The 17,865-nt window shown below is 42.4% G+C and overlaps 1 protein-coding gene and 1 long non-coding RNA gene across 3 annotated transcripts in view; both read left to right on the forward strand.

Moving 5' to 3' along the window:
* LOC311005308 overlaps positions 1–17,865 on the forward strand; it is a 457,476-nt gene that overhangs the window by 48,706 nt on the left and 390,905 nt on the right. The window lies entirely within an intron of this gene.
* homer2 (homer scaffold protein 2) overlaps positions 1–17,865 on the forward strand; it is a 77,164-nt gene that overhangs the window by 20,386 nt on the left and 38,913 nt on the right. For both annotated transcript variants that reach the window (XM_083997221.1, XM_083997222.1), the window contains exon 2: positions 11,237–11,393. In XM_083997221.1, coding sequence (XP_083853347.1) covers positions 11,237–11,393 — 157 coding nt within the window. The remainder of the gene's footprint in view (positions 1–11,236; positions 11,394–17,865) is intronic.

Raw genomic sequence — 17,865 nt, forward strand, 5'->3', positions numbered from 1 at the left:
TGTTGTTGTTATTGTTTTTGTTGTTTAATAATCCAGTAAAAATCAATCAAACTAATGTTTCAGTCTGATCTCAGTGCAGCAGAGCCACGGTCGTGTGAGTGCGTCCATGTGTTCGGCGTCGGCCTTTTTCACTCCTCCTGCTCCGTGCCAGTGTGAGCTGGCTGCACACGCTGCACCGCAAAGGTCAGCCTGTGTGTGTGTGTGTGTGTGTGTCTGTGTGCAAATTTGACAGCAGTGATCTGTATAATGGGGTTTGTTGTTGTTCCCAAAGCAGATGAAGACTGAGATTAGGCTTAAAGGGGACAGTGAATTTATTAGGCTTTCATTTCTGTGAGAACCATAATCCCAGAGGAAGTCGGAGCTTTATTAGCTCGTGCTGCCGCTCGCCGCTCGCAGCTCGCTGCTCGCCGTCGTTGGTTTGACATCATCAAAATAAAACTCAGCAACAGCAGCAGCAGCACAGTGTGTAGTTACTCTGGTAATGAATCCTAGAGATGTGCATGTATTGTTCACTGCAAAAGCTCAAAATCTTACTAAGAATATTTGTCTTATTTCTAGTCAAAATGTCATTTCTAGTCCAAACAAATCTAATTATACCTAAAATAAGACTCGCCACATAAAAAAGCAGCTTGTTTTTGACACTTTTTACTTATTTTAAGCCTATTTTCACTCGAAATGAGTAGAAAAAATCTGATAGTGGAGCAAGTTTTTCTTTCTTATTATTAACACACAAAAACCTGCTTTCACTGGCAGATTTTTCTACTTATTTCAAGTGAAAATTTGTTTGAAACAAGTGAAAATTATCTAAAAACAAGTTCATTTTTAGGTGATGAGTCTTATTTTATGTGGAAAGAGATTAGTTTTGACCAGAAATTAGACATTTTGACAAGAAATAAGACAAATATTCTAGATATATACACTGTTTTTGCAGTGTTTCTGCTGCTTTTTAAGAATCTGCTCTCAGATGATTTGGATTTTGGCTCCTGAGCTCTGAAATGTCATATTTTTAATGGTGTTTAGTGTGTGTGTGTGTGTGTGTGTGTTGCTGTGTATGTGTGTGTGTTGCTGTGCCAAGCAAAGCGTGGCTGGCTGTGTCGCCGTGCCCAGCTCAGCACCCTCGTGGCAACTTCACACATTTCTGCTGAAGCCCTTCATGTCATGATAGTGAAGAGGAGCAGAGCAGCAAACAGAGGGAAACTACAAAGAGTCAGGAGTTCTTCTACATAGAAACTGAGCTAAAAGCTTTTTCTGTAAAACATGTTTGTCACCGAGCTGCAAGATTAAAAAGAACAAGATGTTATCTGTGATCATCTTGAAGCATTGAAACACCTTTAAAAAATAAAACTAACGATCAGAGGAAAAGATCGCAATCGTGTGCCATGGGCATAGAGCAGTTTAAAGGGATAGTTCACCCAAAATTCAAATTTCACTTCTCATTATCTACTCCCCCTCATGTGGACTAAGGGCTGGGAGAAGTTTCAGAGTCCTCCGTGGCTTCTCTGAGTTACAGGGGGTCTCCGTGCAGCACTGCATGTCCATATGACGGTTGAGAACGGAGCTCACTTTTCTTCGTAACAAAAAGACACACCAAAAAACATCCAGATACCTCCATGCTGCTCGTCTGTAATGTCCCTCTTGTATTGAAGCCCCGACATGAGAAATTGTTCCGAAAAAAGTCTCAAATCACGCGAGATTTGCACTGACACAGGAAGAGCAGTGAACTGAGACACTGGGAGCTTCCGCTACAAAACAAGCTTGAAATATAGACTTATTAAAAAAAAATTCGGAACAATTTCTCATGTCGGGGCTTCAATACAAGAGGGACATTACAGACGAGCAGCATGGAGGTATTTGGATGTTTTTTGGTGTGTCTTTTTGGACGAAGAAAAGTTAGCTCCGTTCTCAACCGTCATAGGGTGAGTAGATAATGAGTGAAATTTGAATTTTGGGTGAACTATTCCTTTAAGTCAATCCTGCTCTTTATTGGGGCATTGTGCAATCAGAATAATTTAATCTTGCACTCGTTACTTTAGCACATTGTACTTTAATTAGCACTGTAGCACTTTATAACTGTTCTGTAATCTCTTGGTCCCCTTAATACTTTTTGGCCAATTAACATCCGTATGTTGTTCATGTCATATATGTTTGTGTAAGATGTCAAGGTGTTATATCATGATGCATAGTTGTATTGTCGTAGTCCTGCCTCTTGTGCTTTTGTCTTAATTGTTTTTACATCAACCTGCCAATGGGACTGAGGATGGAAATTAGCCACTTGGCTACAATCCCACATATTTACGCAACAGTGTTCATTAATATGTACTGTTCCCATTTAAAAAAATAAAATCTGAAATCTAAAAATGTTATTGATCAAAACTTTTATAATTATCCAAACACTGATTTGACACCCGCAGATCCCTCAAGCAAAATATAAAACACATCAGATTTGACGAAGCAGTCGGTGACAGACGGTTTTGTCCAGTTCTTTTCCTCACAAGTTCAACTATCAGTCGGACGAGATTTGGACTTTTCCCGTTGGTTGTTTGCTCTTTTTTTAAAATGATTTGGCACAAACGTTGGATGTGCACAGTGAATCAACAACATTTTCATTTTTAGAACTCCTTTAATTACTTTTCCAAAAGAAGGGCACAAATCTATTTTTCCACAGTAGATTTAGTCAGCACCATCGAGCTGCTGCTGCTGCTGCTCTCCGTGTCGAGGACGAGCCGCAGTTCAGAGAGAAAACAAGAAAAGACTTGATTTTCTCTAAATACGTCTGAAATCACAGCTGTTGTCTTTAACCAGACGTTGTAGTTTTACAATCTGGCTTTTAGCAGCAGCTTTAGTGATGATTATGGTAAATTCTACTGTACTGGGCCCGGTCTGGAGGTTTGGGTAAATAAAAGGAGCTGGGTCGATTTTCTGTGCAAGTTCTCAAGTTCTCTTTGGTCGAGTCCCAATCACACCAATTAAACTTATTCTAAATGAACGCGTTCTCCGGCTCTTTCCTTGGATCGGTCGGTTAAAGTGGCACCAAATATTCTTACTTAAACAATCGACTTTAGAGTATTTTCCTTCTTTGCTGAGTAAAAGGTTTGTGTTGAATGAATTAAAAACCAGTCTCAGATAATATAAACCGACTCAGTTCTGGGCTTCTGTTTGAGAAGTTACACAGTACAAACTACAGTACAAACCAAGATGGCGCCGCGCTGTGGCAACAGTAGCTCGTCTTGTCCTTTTTTATCTTTTTGTTCGTGTTGACATGCCATCATGGGCAACCCCTCTCACCCTCTGCATGGGAAGGTGAGCGGCCTGAAAAGCTCCCGTGGCAACAGGCTGAGACACCCTCAGTGCAAAACAGGTCTTTTATCCCCATGTCAGTTAGACTTTTTAACAGTTCCATTTCATTTGTAATGTCTGTCGCACTTCTTTTTAAATCTCCCGTGCACTTTAAATTGTTTTTTTTGTTTTGTTTTTTTATCCATAGTTGTCCACCAGAAAGCACTTTTTTTAATCTGCTATTTTGCCCAGCAGGTAGAGAGCACCGTAGCATTTTTCTTCTTTTGTCTTCTTCCTTTTAAAGTATTTTATGAATTGTGTATTTCATTATTTGTCCTGCTTTTATTTCCTTTTGTTAAATGCTGCCGTATTTCCCCTCGGGGATGAAATAAAGTATAATCTAATGTCCCTTTAATGAGCTCACTGTTAGTTACAGGAGACATGTGTGAATGAGAACAGCTCCACTGGGAGTCTGATGAAACCAGGAGCTTGTTTGTTTCCTCTTTTGGAACAAATTTTCTTTCAGAAAACTGTGTTTGAAGCGAAGGTCGACGACCCCGAGCAAAACAAAATGATGTTTGACAAGTTGTTGATGTTGTAAACTGGTTAAAGAGCTTAAACCGAGGAACGAAGGAGCAGCAAAGACACAAAAACTACCAGATTATGATCTAAAAACGTATAAGTTTCCATTTCCTGGTTATATAATATCGGTTAATTGGCTTTCATTTCTAAAGATGGCCGCCGACACTTGACTCTCAGAGGTGCCAGTCGTTTTTGACCCGGACTATTTTCTCCGTCTCCATCCGTCCATCATTAAGTCCTCGAGGCGTCCTCTCATCCCGCCACTCCAGCTAATTGTTCCTCGCTGCTGGAGCTTCACAGAAGAACAAGAAGAAGAAGTGTTGCAGCCAGTTTCACCTTTTTTTTTTCTCAGACATGAAACCTTCCTGTGGTACGAACTGAGAGCTGCTGCACTGCAAAAACTCAAAATCTTTCCAAGAATATTTGTCAAAATGTCTAATTTCTAGTCAAAACTAAACTCTTTTCACTTAGAATAAGACTCATCACCTAAAAATGAACTTGTTTTGAAACAATTTACATTTATTTCAAACACATTTTCACTTGAAATACTGTAAGTAGAAAAATCTGCCAATGAAAGCAGGTTTTTGTGATTGTAATAAGGAAGAAAAACTTCCAAATCCAAATAATCTGAGAGCAGATTCTTAAAAAGCAGCAGAATCACTGCAAAAACAGTGTATATATCTAGAATATTTATCTTATTTCTTGTCAAAATGTCTCATTTCTAGTCAAAACTAATCTCTTTCCACTTAAAATAAGACTCATCACCTAAAAATTAACTTGTTTTTAGATCATTTTCACTTGTTTCAAACTAATTTTCAATTGAAATAAGTAGAAAAATCTGCCAGTGAAAGCAAGTTTTTTGTGCTTGTAATAAGGAAGAAAAACTTTCAGACACCACTATCAGATTTTTCTACTTATTTCAAGTGAAAATCTGCTTGAAACAAGTAAAAAGTGTCTAAAATCAAGCTACTTTTTATGTGATGAGTCTTATTTTAGTTATAATGAGATTTGTTTTGACTAGAAATGACATTTTGACTAGAAATAAGACAAATATTCTTGTTAAGATTTTGAGTTTTTGCAGTGTGGCTGTGGTTCGCTGCCGTTAAAGGGAGGCAGCGAGGCAGCGGTGGTCGTCTCTTCGTCTCTTCGTCTCTCGGTGTCTCAGTCTGTACAGGTTGAGCTGAGAGTGAGAGTCCTGCATGCAGCGCTGGTTATTTTTACCTGCGGGCTGCGGCTGTTCTCGAAGCAATGTCCTAGAAATATTCTAGAGCTGTGAAGCTTGTTAAGTGAGAAATCTTTTCCTTGAAAGGTCTGACGGAGCTCTGAGATTCTTTTTTATTTAGAAAAACAGCTCAATAACAGAGAGAGAAAGGGAGAGGTCAAGGCTGTGGTTTTATCCATTACTGAGCTGCCTGCAACACGTGTCACTTCCTGTCTCACAACATGAGCAATTGATGCTAACGCTGCTGTGCAGGATCTTCGGTGTGATGTCGATGTGATTGCATCACTTCATTACCACCAAAACTCTACGGCGGCCCTGAGGGCTCAAGTCGCTGCAACTCACGGAAACGACAAACGTGTCAGAAAATGACTTCATCTGTTTGACAACGTGTGTGGAGCAGCAGAAACTCCACAGGAAGTGTTTCTGGAGGATGCAATAAAGTGAGGGACCATGCAGGCTAAAGCCTAATGCTAAGCTAACATGATCAACAACATGTGAATCATGTGATATTGACGTTTTACTAAACCAAACACTGCAAAAACTCAAAATCTTTCCAAGAATATTTGTCTTATTTCTTGTCAAAATGTGTCATTTCTAGTCAAAACTAAAAATCTTTTCACTTAAAATAAGACTCATCACCTAAAAATGAACTTGTTTTGAGATAATTTTCATTTATTTCAAACTAATTTTCACTTGAAATAAGTAGAAAAATCTGCCAGTGAAATCCGTTTTTTTGTGCTTGTAATAAGAAAGAAAAACTTGCTCCACTATCAGATTTTTCTACTTATTTCAAGTGAAAATCTGCTTGAAAGAAGTAAAAAAAAATGTATAAAAACAAACTACTTTTCATGTGAGTCTTATTTTAGGTAGAATGAGATTTGTTTTGACTAGAAATAAGACAAATATTCTTGGTAAGATTTTGAGTTTTTGCAGTGAACAACTAAAGGACCGGTCCCTCACTTTATTATGTCCCCATAAACACTTCCTGTTGTGTTGAGTTTTTGCAGCTCATGTGCTGGCATTTTTTGTATTTATTTGTAGCATAGTTGTGTCTTTGCCTGTACTCTCTGATGAGGCAATGAGCTGAGCCCTCAGGGCCACCGTACTACCAAGAAAAAAGAAAAAGAGAAATTCCAAATGTCCAAAGCATCCGTGTGAAATCCAGATTCATCCGACCGGTCTTCAGTGTGTTGATCTGATCTCAGAGCAGCTTCAGGTTTTTCTGTTGACAGGGAGTCAAACCTTTGTCTGAACATTAGCTGATCTGTGTCTGCATGACTTCATCCACTGCTGCACTGTGATTGGCTGATTGGAGCGTTGCATGTATAATCAGATGTACAGTGTAGGCTACATTGTGTGCGTTCAGTGTTTAGTCTGTGGTGTGTGTGTTTGATTGACAGAGGATAATCACAGTGCAGAAGCAGAGTGTGTGTGTTTGTAGGAATGTGAAGAGGAGGAGCAGCGTTTCCTCTGTGTTATTTGATTTCATGTCATTAAGGTTTAACAGTCTGATCCTTCATCATCATGCTGAGGCTGATTATTACTTCGCCCGCATACAGTAAAGGTGGGCGAAAGGGTGTTGAAGTTCCCCATCGTGGTCATTGTTGTTGTTGCGTTTGACTCCAATCTGGTAAAATACCCAGAAATTCATCTTTTTCTTTCTTCTCCTTTTAACAAACCAGTGTTTTGAGAATGATCTGACTCACCCTGTGGAAGAACAAGAAGCTGAACTTGAGTCATGTGAATAACGTCTAAAATTGGTCACTGAGATGACTCAGAGTCTTCATCCACTTAGATACGAGAGCACACGTTGTCATAATGTTTCCCAGTTCGGTGGTAGTCGGCTCAGAGGAGATGGAAGAAGAGGCCTCCCGTCGGTTTATTACAGGTTTAAACTCACAGATTTAATTGAAATCGTCTCGTCATTATGAGAGTTAATAGATTTCTGATGCTTCACGGCGCTAAAGACACGACTCTGGAAGAGTTTCATCAGATTGGACCTCACCTCAGGCAAAGCAAACACAAAACAGACTGTAACTCTAACTGTAACAGACTGTAATGGTGGCAGTAATAGTAACAGACAGAAACAGACAGCAACAGTCAGTCAGTAAAAGTAATAGTCAGTAGTAGTCAATAACATTCAGTAACAGTAATAGTCAGTAACAGTTAGTAAGAGTTAGTAACGGTCAGTAGCAGTCGGTAACACTAAGTTTTGTTTTATGTTTTATTTGTTAGGATCCCCATTAGCTGCGCTCTAGAACGCTGCTAGTCTTCCTGGGGTCCATATTTAAAACCAGTACATTTAAACATAAATATGCAATCCCAACATGAAAAAGACAAGTCAACAAAATCTTACATTAAATCTGTACAATCAGATTGTCATCTACATCATCAGTCAGTAATAGTCGGTCAGTAACAGTAATAGTCAGTAATAGTAACAGTTATTAAAAGCTCATGCTTACATCATGCATGTAAAGAGTTATAATAAAACATTTCAAAATGCACGCGCAACTCGTTTAAAAAAGTCTGTTGGTCCAGTCATATATTTTGTCATTGTAGTTTTCTTAAACCAACACTAAGGAACTTTTCAACCTTCATATAATATTTTCATAACTTTTGTGATGGTACATCGACTTACAACAGGTTGAATGACACCTCTGTCATGGCCTGAGGGGGTCTGTATCTCTTTCTCTGGCACTAAGCAGCTTTGAGGAGCATGGTAGGAACCCGGCTCTCACTTAAGTTTCACTTTCACTTTCACGAGTCACGACGAGGAGGGAACAGCAATGTGGCACCTTTCTGTCAGATTGTGTATGTGTGTTTACTGAGAAATGATCCACTGGTAACAGAAACTTAGTTTGGACGTCTTCTGTTCATTTCCATGCACCGGGAGATCAGGATGTTTACGGCGCTACGCGCTAGTGCTCATGGGAAATGGAGTCTTCCTTCAGGCAAAACACTACCGCTTTGGGCCACTGGCGCCGCCAAACTCAACCAAAACTGAAAGTTCTTTAGTACTGCTTTAAAATCTTGTCTCGTCTCGTTCTCGTGAGCTGAGTGTATCGTCACACCCCTAGTAACATTCAGTAACAGTTAGTAATAGGCTACTACTAAGTCAGTAATAGTCGGTCAGTAACCGTAGCTAATAGTAACAGTCAGTAACTGTGTCCAATCGGCTTCAGTCATGAGCCTTTCAGGTAATAAACATCATTTAAGCAATATCACACGAGAGGGAGTGCTGTTGTACTGTATATCAGCACGGCTGTGATTCGGTCAGATAATCCCACCGTGCTGATATACAGTACAACAGCACGACCTCGAGTGTGATATTGCTTTTATACAACAGTGCTACGAGCGCATTTTTAGAACAGTAATAAACTACAAGAGATTATGATTTGTTTGTTTATTTAATCATTTATTTGGCTCCGCCAACAGAAATAGTTCTGCAACTGGAAGGGAGACAAGGCTGTTGCCAGGCAACACATAAACATTTCATACTAGCTTGCTACTAGCTACAAGCTTCTCCACCGAGCTGCTTCCAGTGCTGGTTCTGGTTCTGAGCCCGTGTCTGATTAGCACCGCAGCAACAGGACCAGCGTGAAGACACAGAGACGTTATCGATACCGTATTACATCTGTTTATCATCTATGTAATCAATATAAACACAGTTGAAGCTAAGTAGCTGAGCTACGTGGCTAACAACAGCTAACGCTAATATCAAAACACATCACCGTCAAAACATAGCCAGTTGCCCCCGTGGCGATTTTTTTCCAGCCGGGTTTCGTAGAGATTTATCACCAATGAGACGGACCAGGTCAGGTCCAGGTTTTAATGTTCAGGTCCGTTTATAACTGTAGCAGCAGCAGAGAGATGGGGCAGCTCCTGTATGGGGAGCCTGGCTCTGACTTACTGTGCGTTCAGACCGAAAGCGTCGAGAGCGTCGCGGTGGCCGGAAGTCATTCATTTTCAATGAGAACCAGCGTCGAGGAGCGTTGAAGAGCGTCAAAGGCGTTGGCGTCGCGTTTTGGCGGCGAGAGCGTCAGGAGAAAGTTGAAATCTCCTGAACTTTATGCTAATGAGCGATGATGCGGAGCAGCGGCAACCAATCAGAGTGTAGATGTCGCGGCCCCTTTAAATGGATGACCAACCACAACCGCCGTCAACTTCTTTGACGCGCGTCAAAACGCCAGGGTGTTCAGACCACCAGCGTCGCGGAAAAGCGTCAAGAGCGTCTTTTGACCCTTTTGACGCTTTTGGTCTGAACGCCCCATAAGCTCCTGTCCAGATGAACAGCGGAGTGATTATGTCTGTGAAAAGTCGCAGTGCTGTTATACTGTATATCAGCACTATGGAATGTCTCGTTGTCCAATCAAATTGCTCGGTTGGGACCGGTCGGAACTAACTGTTGTATAATTTGCAGTAAAAGTCTGTAAATTAAACTAGTCAGTGACAGCGACTCGAGTCCCTGTGATGTTGAGTTGTGTTCGTCTTGTTCTGCTGCTGCAGGAAAAACATGAAACACAAACTCTGATGTTAAAGCAGTGAAGTGAAGAGTCGGTGGAGTAAATCTGTGATATTAACTCTGACAGGAAGTAGCTGCTGATCTCACCTCTGACTGAAGCTTCGGTCTTTTCTGCCGAGTCTCTTATTTTACTCTGACACTTTTGATGTCGTTTCATTTTTTTTCTTCTTTGATTTTACCTCAAAATTCTGTTTGTTTGTTTGTTTATGAATTAAACAAACTCCACATGATAAAACTGAATGATAAACCGACTCCTTCTGTCTGAGCAGCTGCACGTTACCAACCAAACACATATGTACAGAAATTTAAAACGTAAACATCCCAGACGACCAGTTTTATTTATTTTTAAATATTTTCTTTTCATTTTCTTTTTTTCTTTAGCCTATATTAGAGCAACAAATCTGACTCTGGATCAGGATTCAGTATGTGTTCACTCTGACACATTTATTCACTTCTTCTGTTTTTCTTTTCTAAAACATTTGAAGTTATTTTTTTAATGTTCTTACAGTGTCTCTCTCTCTGTTTGTCTCTGTTGTTGAATGTGTTTGGTGCTCAGGGGAAATCTTCCATTAGACAATAGATGAGTAAACACACACGCACACACACCTTAGATGTGTGTGTGTGTGTGTGTGTGTGTGTGTGTGTGTGTGTGTGTGTGTGTGTGTGTGTGTGTGTGTGTGTGTGTGTGTGTGTGTGTGTGTGTGTGTGTGTGTGTGTGTGTGTGTGTGTGTGTGTGTGTGTGTGTGTGTGTGTGTGTGTGTGTGTGTGTTCCTGTCACCTTTGGGGGTGTTGATGTGCTAATGGCTTTGCGTTGCCATGAGGGTTTAGGTTTGTGTTACATTATCAGCTGCCTGTCGTCTCTCAGGACCAAAGATCTCTAGAGACACACACACACAAACACACACACAGACACACACACATGCACACACAAACACACACACTCTGTCTCTGTGACATGATGGGGAGATACAGGGTTTGGTTATTAAATATTGAGACCGAGTCGCAGCAGCAACTCGTCTCATTATCCATCAGCCGCACCTAGTTTCTTTCAGTTAAACACTCACTGCAAAAACTAAAACAAAATCTTACCAAGAATATTTGTCTTATTTCTAGTTAAAATGTAATTTCTAGTCAAAACTAATCTAATTATACTAAAAATAAGACTCAATCACATAGAAATTAGCTTGTTTTTAATGCAATTTTTACTTATTTCAAGTGAAAATATGCTTGAAATAAGTAGAAATTGCATTAAAAACAAGCTAATTTCTATGTGATTGAGTCTTATTTTTAGTATAGATTAGTTTTTCCTTCTTATTACAAGCACAAAAAACCTGCTTTCACTGGCAGATTTTTCTACTTATTTCAATTGAAAATATGTTTGAAACAAGTAAAAATGATCTAAAAACAAGTTAATTTTTAGGTGACGAGTCTTGTTTTAAGTGGAAAGAGTTTAGTTTTGACTAGAAATGAGACATTTTGACAAGAAATAAGACAAATATTCTTGGAAAGATTTTTAGTTTTTACAGTGCTTGCCCATCAGACTTTATCTCGATGTGTAGTTAGTTACACATTGTGAGTCTTATCAGTGATGATCCTTATCCTCTGTCTGTGTGTGTCTCTGTGTGTGTGTGCAGGGAGCAGCCGATCTACACCACGCGGGCTCATGTCTTCCAGATCGACCCGACCACCAAGAAGAACTGGGTTCCCGCCAGTAAACAGGCCGTCACCGTCTCCTACTTCTACGACAGCACGCGCAACAGCTACCGCATCATCAGCGTGGATGGAACCAAGGTCAGAGAGGAAACACAACTTGTTACGAGATGATAACACAACGTTACCAGACAGAGTTGTTTTAGAGGGAAATTCACTGCAAAAACTCAAAATCTTTCCAAGAATATTTGTCTTATTTCTTGTCAAAATGTCTCATTTCTAGTCAAAACTAATCTCTTTCCACTTAAAATAAGACTCATCTCCTAAAAATTAACTTGTTTTTAGATCATTTTCACTTGTTTCAAATAAATATTCACTTGAAATAAGTAGAAAAATCTGCCAGTGAAAGCAAGTTTTTTGTGCTTGTAATAAGAAAGAAAAACTTGCTCCACTATCAGATTTTTCTACTTATTTCAAGTGAAAATCAGCTTGAAAGAAGTAAAAAGTGTCTAAAAACAAGCTACTTTTTATGTGATGAGACTTATTTTAGGTATAATGAGATTTGTTTTGACTAGAAATGAGACAAATATTCTTGATAAGATTTTGAGTTTTTGCAGTGTTCATGCAAAACCGCTGATGCACGTTGCCTTCAGGGTAGGGCTGGACGATTAATCGAATTTTGATCGTGATTACGATTTTGGCTTCTCACGATCATAAAAACACTGTAATCGAAGAAAAACGATTATTTTTTGTCTATTGGTGTTTTATTCTGAAAAACACACATGCGCGCTTCCGCCCCCGCGCCTGCACTGCACTCCTCTCTCAGTTAATGCTGTGGACGAGTCCACTCGTGTGTTGACGGCGGCGTTTAAAAATCAGCGCCAGTGAAGAGAGAGCAGCGGCCACCGCTCAGGACGAATGAACGGGAAATAATAATTTAAAACACTCGCTCGTCTCCTCAAAGCGACCGCACAACAACAACCCTCCTCCTCCTCCTCCTCCTCTTCTTCCCCCGGCCCGTAGGCTACATGTGCATATGTTTACAAAGCAATCTGTAGAGCGGCGGATAACGTTATACGATGTTACGACGTGTATTTGTGTAGTTTAATCTGTCATAAACAAGAGATCACTTATGGGGGGCGTCAAAAAAAAAAAGAAAAAAAAAAGTTATGGGGTGCGTTTGTGACAAAAGCTGGGACAGCGCAGCGGGGCGGAGGCTCTGATCTTCCCAGGTTGGATTTCATCCCAGAGACACAATAAGCGACACACACGGAAGCAGAGAGCCTCCATTCTCCCTCTAAATAAGTTAAACCATGACAATTACTCCAAATCTGTTTATTCAAGGTAAAAATGTAGAAAAGTTAAGCTAAACACCCTGTATAGTTTCTGCTGCTGGATCATAAAACTTAAAAAAAAAGTTTTAATTAATTTTGAATAAATATTTAAAATTATAAACTTAAAAACCTTAAACACACATTGGCACTGTTTATTTAACATAATATAATGTTATAATCGTGTAAATAATCGTGATTTCAATATTGACCAAAATAATCATGATTATGATTTTTGCAATAATCGTCCAGCCCTACTTCAGGGACAGTTTTTCATCAACAGTCTCTGTATTTCCCTCTAAAACAACTCTGTCTGGTAACGTTGTGTTATTATCTCATAGCGTGGTGAATGTGCAGCTCACAACTTGTCCACCAGAGCGTTGTGGAGTTGTTGGATTGTGTATTTGATGAGTTTGATGATGAGGGAAACCAAAGAAATCCCATAATGAGCCTCCGTAGCGTAGCTCTGAGCAGCTCACGGCTCTGCTCCGCCGTTCTAAAAACAGTTTGCACCGACAATTAAAGGTAACGAACCTACTGCTATGACTATAGGGGTTATGGCAATGGGCCAATTTGCCAAAATGTTGAACTATCCCTTTTTAAGAAGCAGCACAATTCCATAAAAATGTAGTTTTCCTAAACATAATAAGCATAAAAGACACTTTTCATGATCAGTTTAAGAATCATGAAACCTGTTGATCCGTCATCAACAAGTCGACTGATCAAACTTCTCCTCCTCCCACCGGAGACTTCCTTCTCTTCATCGGCGTCATCAGAGCTTCACTCACTTTGTGACTGTGTGTGTCTGAATCCCACGTTCACAACAACTTCCCTCTCTCTCTCTCTCTCTCTCTCTCTCTCTCTCTCTCACCGACTGAAAGGGTAGACGATGTGTTTCCATGGCGATCAGAGTCTCTTATCTGTGTGACAGCCGTTGATGATGATGATGATGGTGGTGCTGGTTGGCGTTGTCATTGTCGTGGTCAGGAAAACACCTCAACCTGCAGATCTGTGTCTGTTTGTGTTGAACAGGACCTGAGTTTAGATTTACTAATACTAATATTACTATTACTAATACTAATATTAATATTACTTATACTAATACTAATACTAATACTACCATTAATACTGCTAATACCACCGATAGTACTGATACTACCACAGTGAGTGGATGTAGAGTTTGTGCAACATGTAGAGAAGCTGAAGAGTGACACATAATAAATGTGGTTTAAGTTGTGTTTATTTGTGTGTGTTTTAGGTTTAGGTCAGAGGTGGGGGAGGTGTGTGTGTGTGTGTGTGTATTTGTGTGTGTGTGTGTGTGTGTGTGTGTGTGTGTGTGTGTGTGTAATTCCTCTGGCCGTGTGGTTCAGATATAAAGAGGTTCTACAGTTTTAAGTATAATCCATCTTTAAAGAGAATTAAAATGCATCAGTGTGTTGGTGGTGTGTGTGTGTGTGTGTGTTCCAGTGGAGCATTGTTGAGTCAGGACGAGTTAGGTTCAGCTCCTCTCTCTCTCTGTGTGTGTGTGTGTGTGTGTTACATCACCATCAGCCCTCACAGAGCTGCACACACCGACAACAACTGTCCACTTCATCATGAACACAAACTGACACCAGCTCCGTCTGTCTCGTCCCCCACAGGTTTAATATGAAACCAGATCTGAAATTACTGTAATTTCACATCTTCTATATTTTTATAAAGTCACTGTGGGACTGAGAATCCTCCTGTCCTCTGTCTACACTGCTCACAGCTCATCGGTTTGTTAAGAAAACAACGGTTCTGTCCTCAGACCTCGAGCATCCGTTGTTAAAGGTGTTCCTGTGTTTTTCTTTCTTGATGTGAATCTTGTCCTTATCCCATCGTCCTTCTCCTATAATCCTTCTCCCATGGTCCTTCTCCCATCGTCCTCCTCCAATCGTCCTTCTCCCATGGTCTTTCTCCAATCGTCCTTCTCCTATCGTCCTTCTCCCATCGTCCTTCTCCAATCGTCCTCCTCCTATCGTCCTTCTCCTATGGTCCTTCTCCCATCATCCTTCTCCCATCGTCCTTCTCCAATCGTCCTTCTCCAATCGTCCTTCTCCCACCGTCCTTCTCCCACCGTCCTTCTCCAATCGTCCTTCTCCAATCGTCCTTCTCCCATCGTCCTCCTCCCATCGTCCTTCTCCCATGGTCTTTCTCCAATCGTCCTTCTCCCATGGTCCTTCTCCTATGGTCCTTCTCCAATCGTCCTTCTCCCATGGTCCTTCTCCAATCGTCCTTCTCCCATCGTCCTTCACCCATTGTCCTCCTCCTATGGTCCTTCTCCAATTGTCCTTCTCCCATCGTCCTTCTCCAATCGTCCTCCTCCCATCGTCCTTCTCCTATAATCCTTCTCCCATGGTCCTTCTCCCATCGTCCTCCTCCAATCGTCCTTCTCCCATGGTCTTTCTCCAATCGTCCTTCTCCTATCGTCCTTCTCCCATCGTCCTTCTCCCATCGTCCTTCTCCAATCGTCCTCCTCCTATCGTCCTTCTCCTATGGTCCTTCTCCCATCATCCTTCTCCCATCGTCCTTCTCCAATCGTCCTTCTCCAATCGTCCTTCTCCCACCGTCCTTCTCCCATCGTCCTTCTCCAATCGTCCTTCTCCCATCGTCCTCCTCCCATCGTCCTTCTCCAATCGTCCTTCTCCCATCGTCCTCCTCCCATCGTCCTTCTCCCATCGTCCTTCTTCCATGGTCTTTCTCCAATCGTCCTTCTCCCATGGTCCTTCTCCTATGGTCCTTCTCCAATCGTCCTTCTCCCATGGTCCTTCTCCAATCGTCCTTCTCCCATCGTCCTTCACCCATTGTCCTCCTCCTATGGTCCTTCTCCAATTGTCCTTCTCCCATCGTCCTTCTCCAATCGTCCTCCTCCCATCGTCCTCCTCCAATTGTCCTTCTACAATCGTCTTTCTCCAATCGTCCTTCTCCCACGGTCCTTCTCCCATGGTCCTTCTCCAATCGTCCTTCTCCAATCGTCCTTCTCCCTTCGTCCTTCTCCAATCGTCCTTCTCCAATCGTCCTTCTCCCTTCGTCCTTCTCCCATCATCCTTCTCCAATCGTCCTTCTCCCTTCGTCCTTCTCCCATCGTCCTTCTCCCATCGTCCTTCTCCAATCGTCCTTCTCCCACCGTCCTTCTCCCATCATCCTTCTCCAATCGTCCTTCTCCCTTCGTCCTTCTCCAATCGTCCTTCTCCAATCGTCCTTCTCCCTTCGTCCTTCTCCCACCGTCCTTCTCCCATCATCCTTCTCCAATCGTCCTTCTCCCTTCGTCCTTCTCCCACCGTCCTTCTCCCATCATCCTTCTCCAATCGTCCTTCTCCCTTCGTCCTTCTCCCACCGTCCTTCTCCCATCATCCTTCTCCAATCGTCCTTCTCCCATCGTCCTTCTCCCATCATGCTTCTCCAATCGTCCTTCTCTCATCGTCCTCCACCTATCGTCCTTCTCCAATCGTCCTTCTCCCATCGTCCTTCTCCCATCGTCCTTCTCCCATCATGCTTCTCCAATCATCCTTCTCCAATCGTCGTCCTTCTATGGTCCTTCTCCCATTGTCCTTCTCCCATCGTCCTCCTCCTATGGTCCTTCTCCAATCGTCCTTCTCCAATCGTCCTTCTCCCATCGTTCTTCTCCCATCGTCCTTCTCCCATCGTCCTCCTCCTATGGTCCTTCTCCCATCGTCCTCCTCCAATCGTCCTCCTCCAATCGTCCTTCTCCAATCGTCCTTCTCCCATCGTCCTTCTCCAATCATCCTTCTCCAATTGTCCTCCTCCCATCGTCCTCCTCCTATGGTCCTTCTCCAATCGTCCTTCTCCCATGGTCCTTCTCCAATCGTCCTTCTCCAATCGTCCTTCACCCATTGTCCTCCTCTTATGGTCTTTCTCGTCCTCCTCCCATGGTCCTTCTCCAATCGTCCCTCTCCAGTCGTCCTTCTCCTATCATCCTTCTCCAATCGTCCTTCTCCCATGGTCCTTCTCCAATCGTCCTTCTCCAATCGTCCTTCTCCCATGGTCCTTCTCCAATCGTCCTTCTCCCATGGTCCTTCTCCAATCGTCCTTCTCCAATCCTCCTTCTCCAATCGTCCTTCTCCCATGGTCCTTCTCCAATTGTCCTTCTCCCATCGTCCTTCTCCAATCGTCCTTCTCCAATCGTCCTTCTCCCATCGTCCTTCACCCATTGTCCTCCTCTTATGGTCTTTCTCGTCCTCCTCCCATGGTCCTTCTCCAATCGTCCCTCTCCCGTCGTCCTTCTCCCATGGTCCTTCTCCAATGGTCCTTCTCCCATCGTCCTTCTCCCATCATCCTCCTCCAATCGTCCTCCTCCAGTCGTCCTTCTCCCATCGTCCTTCTCCAATCGTCCTGCTCCAATCGTAGCCAGGCTGGCGCCGCCTACTGGTTCCGGCGAATTTCATTTGCCTCAACCATGTAGTCAGGAAACTAGCAATGCGTTTCGGTTTGCTCCGTCCGCCAAAACGGTAGGACCAATCAGCGAGCAGATGTGGCGATGACGGGCGATGACGTTGAACTGAAGCGCCCAAACTTAAATACCGGTGTAGTTCCCAAGCTGCGGTAAACAGTTGACGAGATGGATGTCGGCGAAGCTATACGCTCTGTGCTTGAAACTATTCCGGATATTGAAGACTTAAAGCCAGAACAAGAAGCATGTTTGACGAATTTTTTGGAGGGCAAAGACGTTTTTAGCATACGTCACCGCCAAGCAGCAGCGATTAGTCGAAGCAAACGGAAGCAACCGCCTCCCGGAAGCAAACGAATCTCTACGGCTCGTGTTCAGACGCTATATGAAATGTAATGAAATAAGCGGCTGATGCATCAGGCTACTCCAATCGTCCTTCTCCAATCATCCTCCTCCAATCGTCCTTCTCCCATCGTCCTTCTCCAATTGTCCTTCTCCAATCATCCTCCTCCAATCATCCTTCTCCCATCGTCCTTCTCCCATCGTCCTTCTCCAATCGTCCTTCACCCATTGTCCTTCTCCCATGGTCTTTCTCCCATCGTCCTTCTCCCATCGTCCTTCTCCCATCGTCCTTCACCCATTGTCCTCCTCCCATGGTCCTCCTCCCATCGTCCTACTCCTATGGTCCTTCTCCCATGGTCCTTCTCCCATGGTCCTTCTCCCATCGTCCATCTCCCATCGTCTTTCTCTGGGCTCCTGTCTGCCCCTAAATCGAGGCATTTTGCCCCTAAAATTGAGGACAAGTAAATCTTTCATGTACTTTCATGTGCAACCAGTAAAATTGTGGGGTTTT

Source organism: Trachurus trachurus (assembly GCF_905171665.1).
Source record: "Trachurus trachurus genome assembly, chromosome: 3".
NCBI lineage: Eukaryota > Metazoa > Chordata > Actinopteri > Carangiformes > Carangidae > Trachurus > Trachurus trachurus.